A 12,586-nucleotide genomic window follows, 5' to 3' on the forward strand; every position below is an offset into this window, starting at 1 on the left:
AACATTGAGGAGTCTCATACTCTAAAGGCTTCCTGGTATCATCGTATATCTCCTTTACTCGAGTACGGATCCTCTACTTCCAATAGTACGGGCCCATACTACCTTCCGCATCTATCCGTACTTTCATCAAGGATTGCTTTGAATCCTCCAAGTCACTCCTTATCTATACATACAATCCTCCATAAGACAAAGCTCCCAGCATTAAATCTCTTCTTAAGTTTTCCTAGGGCAACCACCACACCACTTTACACCATCACCTGTAGAAGGAACTTTCACTAACACCCTTTAACTAGCTCACGAATACAATTACATATCACCAATACCAAATAATTCTTCGTATGAAAGGTCTCACACTACAACAATTGGACTCAGACAAGATTTGTGTATTCACTTCTTAGTTAGTTGAAGTTAATGAGAACTCCTAAAAGCACAAAGTAAGCAGCATTCGAGGATTGAATAATCGGAACAAGCATAAACCTAATCAGGCCATCCTATCACTGATTAATCAGTATTAGCATGCAAGTCTACACACTCATACAATAGGCATATAAAGGCATCTATCCTAGCATTCTATCAGGAAAATCCTAAGCAGATCCTTAGCCCTAACTAGCATGCGATTCGCATATTCATAAATCAAAGCATATCATAAAACATGTATGGGTATTTTGGGAAAACTTACTTGAGCTTGGTCGATTGCATACACCACACCCTTTTCTTTTATTAGAAACCCTTTTTATAAAACATTTCTTTTTGAAGAATTTCTACCAAACCCTCCGTTTGAGTTTAGACACACCTGAGGGTATGTTTGAATCCACATATCAAACATATAATGGGCCCCGCCCGTCATCGGGCCCCGCTCGGAACAAATATGTTAGTCATCAGGCCCCGCCTGACATCGGGACCCGCTCGGTATACATATAACATATAAATACATGCAAGACTCATGCATATAACTAGCATCCTAAACATAATAAACTGTGGGTCGGAATTGGTACCTTCGACCCGCTAAACACAGTGAGGAAACTCACCTCAAGCTGCACAATCTCCTAGAAAAAATCTCAATTTATTGGTCTGGGAAATCCCCGCGCTAACGTCATCAAATAAATATCCAATTAATAATTGGATCTCGGCCCATAATCAAGTATCTAAGTTACTTGTCCAATATCCATGGTAAAAGACCATTTTACCCTTTTTCTTACTTGGCTCATAACCAAGACCCAACCTGTTTGCTCAAAAGGCCTAATTTCCTAAATGGCATCCCAAGGCCCAATAAGGCCCAACTTCTAAATTGGGCCCAAATATTATCATGGACGTAAACCCAAGAAAGTTCATAGTCTATCCATGGCACAAAGTCAGAAGCTCAATGGCCCAACAAGGCCTAAACCCTAGAAGCCCAAACCTGAGGAAGTCAACCCAAAAATCAAACATCTAAGTATGCTGGGCCTACTTAGAGTTATTCTTGGCATACTCTATCCGAGGCCAATATGCTCAGCGTACGAGCTGAGTATGCCCCGCTTACTTGGCAGGCAACCAACCTAACTCATTAAGCACTTATTCGGTTAAGCTAACATGCCAAGCTTGAAGATCTAATTGTAGAAGGTTACTTAACGCGTAAAGTTGACAACTTTACACCCATACATGATTTAATAAGGCCCAAAACTCAAAAAGAATCTTAATAAGAATATTGAACACTTTCATAGACCCATATCTCCTATAAAGATTACATTTTTATGGACAAGGGACCCCAATGGATCTAATATCTAACATCCACAGCATTTAGAGTAGATCATAAACTCAACTTTAGCTCAAAAGACTCACAAATGCATAAATAACACCCTAAGTTGGATCTAGCACATATAATCATCAAGATGGGAGATTTTTACCTCAAATGACTTGCTAAGATGAAGATGACTTTGGATCTACAAGCTCAAGCTACTCCCAAGCAACCTCCAAGTGTTCATTTTCTTCTACTTTCACCAAGACACCACAAAATCTCACATTCAAGCTCAAAACTCACAAAAGGCACTTATGATTTCGTTCTTAGGGTATAGGGTGATGGAGGTTGATCAATAAAATGTCCAAAGGTGTTATAAGTTGTTCAAATAGGGTACAAACCCTAAAATTTAGGGTTTGCCCCTGCCTTGTGTACGCCGTGCATACTCCCATGTGCGCCCAACGTACATGAGTGCATGCGCGATCCAAAAGCGGGCTAGTATGCTAAGCGTACTCATAGAGTACGCCCCGCGTACTAGCTAGGGACTATAATGAGATGATTTTTATATCAAGAGGGCTAAAGGAAACATACCAAATTATCAAGTGTTACAAGCCATAAATTTACTAAGGAACTAGTAGTAGAGTTTGTTTCGTTTGTATCTACCATTACCATTGTTTGGGTAATGACTAAAAAAATGAATGTTATTCTGACCCTAGTGGTCATATCGAATCGAGTCAATTAAGATAAATATGCGAAGTAAGTTACTCGGTTCAGAGAACCATGTTCGATGTAGTATCTAAATTTAGTCAAAAGATTGAAGGAAAAGATAGTCAAAGTGATAGAATTATTACATCCGTCGTTAAGGCTGAGAAACCAGCAACTAGAAATGCTACTTGCTATGATGTGGTTGTACTACATTAGAACATGAAGGAAGGTGTCTTCTGTGCTAGAGTTTAACTCATAGAGACCTGATTCTAACCATTGTATCATGTGATGGAAGATCAATAGAGTGTGATCATTCTATCTGTTATGGTATTCAATGCAAAGACCTTATCATAGGTTGAGTCTGTTTGAGAAGGAGCAAGAATCTATGATGAAGGTCGAGTTTGTAACTCAAAAGTTAGGACTAAAGTTCCAACAGAGGATGAAGAGTGGGTGCAAGTTTGAGCACCGCCAACAGCTAAGATGTACAAGAGCTTGATACCCATTAAGAAAGGCATAAGAGTTACGATCATTGTAAAAGGGAATATGAAACAGGTAAGTTCGTAAATTGTGACCTTTAAACACTTAGTGATAGAAAGATGATTTAGCCATAAAGAAACAATCCTTACTTGCAGGATCCAACCTTGTTTTTCTGATGATTACGGGACGTAATCATCCTAAGGGGAGATAATTGTAATTCCTACAAATTCGGGCTAGAGATTTAAGATATAATAAGTAATAATTATTCTTCATACGTTGTACAAGCGATAAATAAATGTTTTAAACAAAAGATTATTTTATATAAATAATCTTGATGAGGGTTGTAGTATTCGTGATGACGAAGTTATGATTGTTCGAAGTTTTGCGTTCAGCCCTATACGACAAAGTATGTCGCAAAATACGAATCGAAGATAGGTTGCTTATTATCCTAAGTAATCTAAATGAAAGTCGTAGTAGTCGTAAAAGCTAGAGCATACGTATAAACAATGCCTAAATCTGATTTCGTATGTGGAAGTTATGATTTTCGAAGTTTCGGTATAGCAGTGTGCGACACAAAAATCAAAATTTAGACGGGTTGAGTGTTAGCCAAAGCCCAAAACAATCTAAACGAGAGTTGAATATCTCGTAAATATGAACCCGTCGATATAAAGACAGTCGAGAACAAAGTTCATAAGGAGTTATGATTTTCGCACAGACGTTAACAGTCTAATCTCTATTAAAATAAGAATTCAAAATAGAGTGTTAATTAGTTGTTGAAACATTAAGGAAAGTTGTATAGATCGTCAAGAGGATTCTGGGGATATAAGGAACATCGAAAACATAGCTCGTATGCGAAACATATTGTCGTTTGAAGATTTCGAGAAAATGTTTGCTGTGATGATGTGGCACCACCAGGAGGCGCCACTTGGCTGTGTAGGATAACCGACTCCTCAGTGAGACAAGTTGATGTGGCACCATGAGATTGGGATACGTTGCACCATAGATTGGTGACACATGGCATCTTTTAGAAAAGGGCGTGGTGGACCACTGAGGCAATGACACATGGCAGCCAAAGGGAGGATCAATGTCATCAATAGGCGCGACGCGCCCATTCGAGTGTGTGACTCCCCCTGTATTTGCTATAAATATGTTGCAAATTGCTCACTCATTCCTCACACATTTTTCATATTCTCTCTGAAATCTGTCTAATCTTTGGAGTCCAACTTTTCCGGACTTCTGAGTATTTTAGTGAGGTCCTGAAGTATCTAGGAGCCCGACGAAAAGAAGCTTTTGGGTCGGAGTTCTGCCTGCGACTTTTTAGAATTTTGTAAAGAAACTCTATAAGTTAAGGTGCATTTGTTTTACTTCAAGTGTAACTTATATTGATATTCATAGTCATTATTATGAATCTATAAATAAGATTAATCAGTTATTCCATGTCAAAATAATGATTGATCTACTTACAGGCGCGCGCTAGCACTCATGCAAGAAAACGGCCTAGCTAACGCGCCCCTTATTGAAAAGTCAAGGATATTGAATGATCGATATGAGAAAGAAGTGCTTAAGCATTCGAAGAAAGCCGGCCTTACAAGGCTGTAAAAAGAGAGAAAGGGGCGGCTATCTAGCGGGAGTCGTTTCGGTTGTATGCCACGAGGTCCCTATGGACAAGGGGACAAGTGAATCATCGCTTTTGGGCGCAGGCAACCCTCTACCATCTATTCCATTACATTCCATTGTCTCGTATTGTACTATACCGTATTAGACCAGATATAGCTTCTGCTATAAAAAGGCAGCAAGGCCATAAAGTAAGTGAAGTTGCAAGCCTAAGACAAGAAGGTACAAACGAAGTGACGGGCCCTTTTAGAGAGAGGGGGCAGCTTTCTTGTGGTAGTCATTGCGAAAATCTCTCCTCTTCTCTTAGTGTGCACAGTTTGCTTGCGCCTTAAGCACATCTATCTTTCTTAGTTTCACACTCGCCTAATGAATTGAATATGAATAAAAGTGACTTATGAGTCAGAATGGTCTGGCATAATGAGTGTAGCTCAGTACTCCCTCTCCTTAACAGTTGAGCTCTTTCTTTCCTTTCAAGAAGCACGAGTGGAACGGTCAAACCGTTAAGTCAACAGGTTGAGAAAGAGATTGATCGTCACATACGATATTGCCCCCGAATGAGTTTAGTCGTCATATACGAGATTATACTTAGTCCGTTGTTGTTTGATCTTTTACTCGAGTGATGTTTATGTTAGATCTAGTGAAGTGTTTAAAGTAGGATTTCCAAACTGTATACTCTATATACCAAACGGACCCTGCCTACGATATAATCGTACCTTGTTGTTGCTTACTTGATAGATCTTGTTGTAGACAACAGGATTGCTGAGGAATCTAGACTATCATTAGTCATAAGGAATGTAAGACTAAGACTTAGTGATATTTTTACCTAGGATTTTCAAAAGGAAAAGCTAGGGTGGTAGGTGAAGTGTTGTCGGAATCACCTGCCACCCACTTTTATCAAGTGAGTGCATAGTTACGTTCAACTTACACATAGATACAAGTATTCTAAATGCTTAAATGTTATGTGTGTTATTTAGTTGTGTTTAATATATTTGTGCAACATGATATGGTTATTACTTGATTAAACTGTATATTTAATTATTTATCATACTTAAAATGTGATTTGGTAGTGAAGGATTATGTGAAATAATAAATGAGAGGTTTGATAGGAAGGTATTAGTCAGTGAAAGGATGTGTGAAACAATAATAAAATGTTGTGACCATAGTATTGTCATACCGTTGTGCATAGTCATCTAGGGAAGTATTAGTTAGTGAAGGGATGTGCGAGATAATAAGATGTGATCATAGTAATAGCGTATTGTTGTGCACAATCATCTAAAGGAGTATAGATTACCACCACTGGCTATTCTAGGTAGTCAAGTGGAACATTGGCAGACTCATCACCTGTACGTGTTAATTAACTATGCGTTCATTTTTTGTCCTCCATCCCCCATATGGTTGCCTCATTGACACTTATTGCTAACGGAATCCCTGAAGTAGTATTGCTTACTCGTTGTTTATAAAGATCCTTACGATAGGTCCCTTGAAATCCTTATTTTAGGATCAGGAAGTGAGGATAACGGGAATGAGTAATTGGGATATTTGATTTCTGTGAAATATATATTTAAAAGATTATAATATTGTGAGTTGAAAATCTTATATGCTCATCAAGCTCCCAAACCTGGCCCACTTAGTTTCTTTATATCACAAGTAATGGTACGAAGGTTCAAGAATATGGATGTTTAAATCTGTTGAGAGATTTAAGGAGTTTTAGGCCATGAAATAAATCAATGTAAGACCTGTAAATACTAGTTTATGATTATGTTTTTGTATCAATTACGACATGTCAAGCTTTCGAATATCAATGATAATCGTTTCTTCAGAAATGTTTTTGATATCTATATCATTTCACATTAATAACATTTTGGGACAATCTCCACATTAATAAAAAAATACTATGTTTTAAGTAAGCATAAAGAAAAAAATTAATTAGCAGGAAAAATTGGGGATGTCACATCACCACTCCCACAAGTCTTAAAGGGATGATGGATCGTCGTGGTAGTTGCGCTTATAGAGCCATGGGCCACCAAAGTTGTTGAACTGAAGTTAGTTGTTGCTTCCAAGGCTAGCTCTTACTTGCCAATTATTAAATAAACTAATAATTGTATTATGTTATCTTTATCGTGTGGCATGTTATGTTTTAATTGATTCATTTTTGTGTTAATGAAAATAAATACAACATCATATCTTGTCGTGTTACATAAAATTTTGTCGTGTCCAACAAAAACACAACACGACTGTCTGATTTGACACCCCTAATTTTAGGGTTGCTAGCAAACAACCTAAAACTGAGATGAAGATTGAAACAATTTATGACAAATAATTCCAAAAATTAAGTCATTTCAAAACTAAATTAAGGTACACATTTAACTTTAACATGTTAAAAAAAATACATTCTAGTTAACAATGAAGCATTTGATGTGGAAATTTATGATCAAATATGTTGATTACCTATATTGGTATCCACACGAGCAAAGATCTTGCATTAGACTTGACAATTCGTATATTCATCTGTTGTATATGGGTCAAATCCACATAAAGTTAGTATAATATAAATGCGCTTAGGAAACCTTATGACGATGGGAACTAGTTATTAAATATTACCTCTATGCTCTCATGAGACATTAGTTGTATGTTGTATTTTCGTGGCATTATATGATAATAACCAAAGCTAAAACGAAATCAAACCACATGGATCAAAAACAACAACAAAATCCGTTTGAAGGCCATATCGAAAACAAAGGTTATAAGCTCACAACACATCAAGCTTGTAATTTACTCTGCTTATAATACAAGCCTTTAAACATTAGTCTCAAATATAATTCCCTAAAAGAAAAACTAACCGAAATACATTCCGTATACCTGCAATTAATTCTCTCATAGTTTAACTTTCAGCCATATATGTACATGATAAGGGCACGCAGCAGATTCATATAAATCAAAAACAAAAACAAAACCAAAAGAACACCATTTTAATTAGGAAGATGAACTATTATGCTCATCCGAGTCCCTACTAGCATGCCTCCTGTTTCTCCTAACCATTTCCTTAATCTCCGCCTCTTTTCTATCATAAAAATCAACCAAATCCTTAAAGCTGATGCCACGAAGAGATCGTCTGCCAGTGCGTGGTGTTTGTGAGGGTGGCTCCACAGTCTCATGATCATGAGCTTCTTCATCATGAGGAATAAACCGAAGATATTGACACAATATACTGCAGAAGAAGATGCTGAGAGAAATGAAGCATGCAACACCACAGATCAAAAACAGGCCCCAGAAGTTGTTAAGAGAGAGGCTACTAGTCTCTTCCACTTGGGTAGTTTGAGATGAACATGAAGCTAAAGATAGCCATTTGTCATGAATTCTTTGTAAGTCTCCATTTTCTGAAAGTTGGAGGATGGCTGTTGATAAATCCACTGCTAGAGGAGAGTCTCTCTGGAATGCCTGTGGTGCATGCAATTTGGATTTCTTCAAGTCAATCCAACTAAATTTTCATCTTTGAAATTGATATGAAATATTAAAGCATATTAAAAAAAGTAACTTACAAAACCCCAACCACTTTTAGTAAACTCTTCACCAACGATCCTGAACTCACACTTAGTATACCTCATGAAGAGCTCAATATAAGGAAGCTCATCAACAATGGCAGCCACACCACCAGCTTTTGGACCTAAACGAAGTGCATTTACATATTCGACCTCATCTCTCAATGGTTTGATCCTAGACTCCAAAATGTTAAGATCCCGAACCAAATAATTATAGGCAAAAGTTCCATCTTGAACTCCAATCGGATCATTGCTTGAGATCAAACTATCAATCCCTTCAATCCGTGAAGTCAATTGTTGTACTGTGAGGATTGATGTCAAGCTCGCGGTGTAACTTGAATTTATAATCAACACCACAAATAGCCACAAGATTAGTACGAATCGTCCCATTGTGCTCACAGTGTTCTCTCCTTCATACGCATGTGAAAAAATTTAGTTTTCTATAATTTTCATGCTTCACGCAAAGAATCAAGATTTATCATTTATACTTACTGTGTGAAAAAAACATCGTTGAGAAGCTAAACCTGAAAATTTTCAAGAAAAAACGGTGTTTGTCATATTCTTAGACCACCACAAGAGTAATCAGCTTTTGCAATTAGTTATTACTCCCCCACACGAATGTAGTAGTGTCAACATTCTTTCAAATTAAAGTGGTCCTCATTCGGTGACACTTTAACATATGACAACTCCTTTATTTTTTTTTATCTTAATTATTTATAATCAATAATATTAATACGAATATAATTATTTATTAAAATATATATAATTAAACAAAAACAAATATTATTGTGTTTCTATTCATTTCTTTTCTAATGTACAAGTTAGTTAAATAGTATTGATAGAAAATAAATAAAATATTTTTATTATATACTATAACAACGAACCAATATAATAAATAAACTAATAATTAAATAGATTCATAAAACAACAAAAAATGATTTTTTTTAATTGTTATATAGGGCCAAAAACATGACATGGCACTGCAATGATCTTTTAAGATTTGTAAGACGAGAGATAAGTTGACGTTGCATTGATCTTTCTAATAGTATTTTCCATGATGGGATGAGGACAATCATGTCTTTTTGCAAAGACGAAGTGTCCTACATTGTTTCACCTTTATAGTAGAACAAACCAATGATATAAGCTTATTATATCATGTCATGTCATGCATATCTGGATGGGATACTAACTAGAAGATTGTGATATCAACTTGTCGTGTCATGTCATACATATCTGAATGGGATACTAACCAGAAGATTGTGATATCAATTTGTCATGTCATGTCATGCATATTTGAATAGGATACTAACCAGAAGATTGTGATATCAACTTGTCATCTCATGTCATGTATATCTGGATGAGATACTAACCAAAAGATTGTGATGATTTGTTGCCTTGGAGGTCCACGAAATTCATGGTTTAACCGATGCTCAAGAGTCCAAACAACACATCCAACAAAAAGAAAGAATCCACCGGTGACAAGCCACATTTCAATTGTGAATGGCTTGAGAAATGCCCATGGTTGTGGTTTTGCTTCTTTGACTGCAACAACTATCACAAGCCCCGATTCCATGTACGGCTGTGTAAAGTCAACTATCCTTGTTCGGTTTGTAGTAATAGTAACATCTCCAACTGCTGCATCGTATGTCTGAGAATCAAGATAATGTTATTATACTTTTACACTTTTGACTTTTAAAGTCAAAATTATGTTTTCCAAAACCAAAAATTTAAGATGTCATTATCATAAATTTAAAACCAATATTTTCCGGAATCGCAATTCTTGTTACAAGATATAAAAAACTGTTCGGAAATATCAAAGATTTTGAATCAAGTTTTAATCTTTATTTTTGATTGTTTGACCTCAAAAAAGTCAAACTGTATGACATCCCACAGAAAAACAGAAATAACAATGAACACCCGCTTTTAAAATTGGATTAAATGCAAAATATTACAACATACTTCCATCTATTTCTTTATTATACCATCCTACTTTTATTTTTCTTAAAAGTCTACCGAATTATAGCAACATCATCCTCATAAAAAAACAATTTTCACTGTTTTAACTGAATAGATTTTCAAAACACAATTTTTTTAATAATAAGAAAAATTGAAAGTACAATGTAAGATATGAAAGTAAGACGATATAATATAAATGAAAGTACTTGTTATTTATTAGATTTAACACTTTAAAATTTAATAAAGTACTTACGTTTTGAGCAACAGAGTTCACAAGATTGGTGTAGCTAGGGTTTCTTCGACCATCTCCATATAAAAAGTATTTCCGAGGGACAGGGTAAGGAAGTAAATTCACAGCAGCTTCAAAGACATCAATACAATACCCTCTTACACCTTCTGGAGACTTATCTTTCGTCACAACTTCTTTATAACTATACCTATACGGCACTGCAACTCTCAACGGCGTCCCGTTGTTCGGAAAAACCCACCCCCGCGGCGGTTTGGTCGTCTCTCCGGGCCAAATCACGCTGTAAAGACGTTCATCGGCCGGAGAATGATTTGAAGGCTTCGCATACAGCGATTCAGGAACGGCAACCGAGAGACCCGAATGGTTCGACCAATATCCGATGATCCGTACACCGGTCCCGACGGTGTTCACGATGTCATACGCCGGATGAATCAAGTTCTTGTCCTCGTTAAACTTCACCTCGCCGGTCAAACCCACGAAGGTTGTGGTCAGAATCGTTTCGAGAAGCTTCTCTCCTTCGTTGAAGATCCGAAGTTCAGATAACCGGAGCTCACTTCCGTTGGTGTTTCGAAGCTTAGGATCGTATGAAAATGTGATACTGTTACCAGATTTCAAGAATTTATCAAGAGCATGTGCGAGTAGCCAGACGGAATCGTAAGCGTAGAGAGCGTATGAATTGAAGCTAGATGTCTCTTTCTCTTTGATGTTCTTCCATTTCTTTCCAAAAGATTTCTTGATATCAGAACTAGACGTATGTTGGCGTAAAGACACAACCCCTTGAATGAGATTCATCGTGTCAGGATCCGGCAGCTCCGACAAATCCAAAACCGCCGGAAGCCAATCGGTGGTAATCCAAATGTAACCACTCGTCATCATCCCGAGCTTTTTTGCAACGGCGAAAATCTCTAGACCGGAGTCGGGATTCACGTGAACGACATAAACCCTAGACTCCCTCAAGTTGACTCCGATCAATAGTTCAGTTATTTCTCTTTCCGATGCACCTGAAGTAAATGAAGCTTTGTAAGAAATCTTGGCATGTTTCTTGGAAAGGGCGTCGCTCAAGGCAGAAATTCCGTTTCTGCCGTAATCGTCGTCGACAAATATGGCGATCACTTCTTTCCAGTCGAAATGTAGAACGAAATCGGTTATGGCGGACATTTGATGGTAGTCGTTTTGTGTGGTGCGGATGAAATACGGGTATTCGAGAGATGAAAGTGTCGGGTCGGTTGCACCGAATGAGAGAAGTGGTACGTGAAGTTCGTTGACGACGTGGGAAATTACGTGGGCTATGCCGGAGGATTGTGGTCCGATTGCAGCCACCACATCGTTTTCCATCAGTTGTAAAGCTCCAATGGTGCCGAGAAATCCACTGCAATTAGTGTCATGCAAAATAAGATTCAACCGAGTTCCTACAAGAATAGTTGGATTCGAATTGACGTCATCAATGGCAGCTGCAATAGCAGGCTTCACAGAACGCCCAATAACCGAATTCACAGTGAACAAAGCTCCAACATTTACAACACTATGCATTCTTGAAGATGATGATGTTGTATTTCCAGGTTTACCCTTGACAACAACCACCATCACCCACATGCCAAAAACCAAGAAAATCACCATTGGTTTCATTATTAACGCATCAATTTCCAGTTTTGGAAAACCCCTTTTGGAATGCGAATCAATTAAACTTCATCAGCCCTTATTGAAGAAGAAGAAGAAGATGAAGAAGAAAAGCACCTGAGCATCGTTTTGAAGCACAAGACTTTAGCTTTGGGCAAAGAATCAAGATTTTCAAGAACACTAAACCTAACGGCTAACTACAAGATTATCATATGAATTCAATGTTTTCGAGACATTGTTGCAACTTGCACTGATATATTATACGTGTACCCACATGGGAAATCAGTAAATATCTTTAATTTCAGTCAACAAGAAGTCAAGAACAAAGATACTAGTATATAAACTTACAGAAATAATCATTAATTATTAAACAGGTAAGATAAAAGCTTGGGGAAGTCACATAAACTATCCATTAATAATGAGAAGATGACGTGTAGAGAGAACAAAATAACTTTAATCTTTTATCCGTGGAATGTGCTCACTGTAAAGTGTAAACACCATAAATACAATAAGATAGAATCTTGGTTTTTGTCTTTTTAGTGATGGGCAATTGGGCATGGGCCGACTGGCCGACTGCTGTGGTGAGTAGAGAAGCTAAAAGAAGCGTACAAGACAGTCGTGTGTTATTGGCAAAGAATTATTCGTTCTTTTTGCCTATTGTGGCAGAATTCTACCCACATGTCAATATGAACTTTACCTTTGGTCGTGTTTAGCATG

At 37.2% G+C, this 12,586-nt stretch overlaps 1 protein-coding gene across 3 annotated transcripts; it reads right to left on the bottom strand.

The window, feature by feature from the left end:
• Window positions 1-7,201: 7,201 nt before the first annotated feature.
• GLR3.4 (glutamate receptor 3.4) lies at window positions 7,202-12,188 on the bottom strand. Of its 3 annotated transcripts, none has more exons than XM_079002429.1 (5): window positions 10,259-12,183; window positions 9,420-9,697; window positions 8,542-8,573; window positions 8,050-8,459; window positions 7,202-7,972 (listed from the first exon to the last, which is right to left on the bottom strand). In XM_079002429.1, the coding sequence occupies exons 1-5, from the start codon at window positions 11,876-11,878 to the stop codon at window positions 7,484-7,486; spliced, it is 2,829 nt and encodes a 942-aa protein (XP_078858555.1). In that variant the 5' UTR covers window positions 11,879-12,183; the 3' UTR covers window positions 7,202-7,483. The 3 variants fall into 3 exon arrangements, 2 of the variants coding, with proteins under 2 accessions (XP_078858555.1, XP_078858556.1); XM_079002430.1 differs by having other exon boundaries at window positions 7,202-7,948; window positions 10,259-12,178; XR_013684749.1 differs by lacking the exon at window positions 7,202-7,972 and having other exon boundaries at window positions 8,363-8,459; window positions 9,360-9,697; window positions 10,259-12,188.
• Between the last annotated feature and the right edge of the window lie 398 nt (window positions 12,189-12,586).

This window comes from Lactuca serriola, chromosome 5 (assembly GCF_051521515.1).
Source record: "Lactuca serriola cultivar US96UC23 chromosome 5, Lser_US96UC23_V15, whole genome shotgun sequence".
Classification (NCBI taxonomy): Eukaryota; Viridiplantae; Streptophyta; class Magnoliopsida; order Asterales; family Asteraceae; genus Lactuca; species Lactuca serriola.

Bases quoted from the DNA above. Each gene is read 5' to 3' on its own strand.
- GLR3.4 (XM_079002429.1), bottom strand. From the start codon at position 11,878: ATGAAACCAATGGTGATTTTCTTGGTTTTTGGCATGTGGGTGATGGTG. The intron at 8,460-8,541 runs GTAAGTATAAAT...ATGCGTATGAAG, and splicing joins AACGATGTTTTTTTCACACA to GAGAGAACACTGTGAGCACA. The intron at 7,973-8,049 runs GTAAGTTACTTT...ATTGACTTGAAG, and splicing joins CTAAAAGTGGTTGGGGTTTT to AAATCCAAATTGCATGCACC.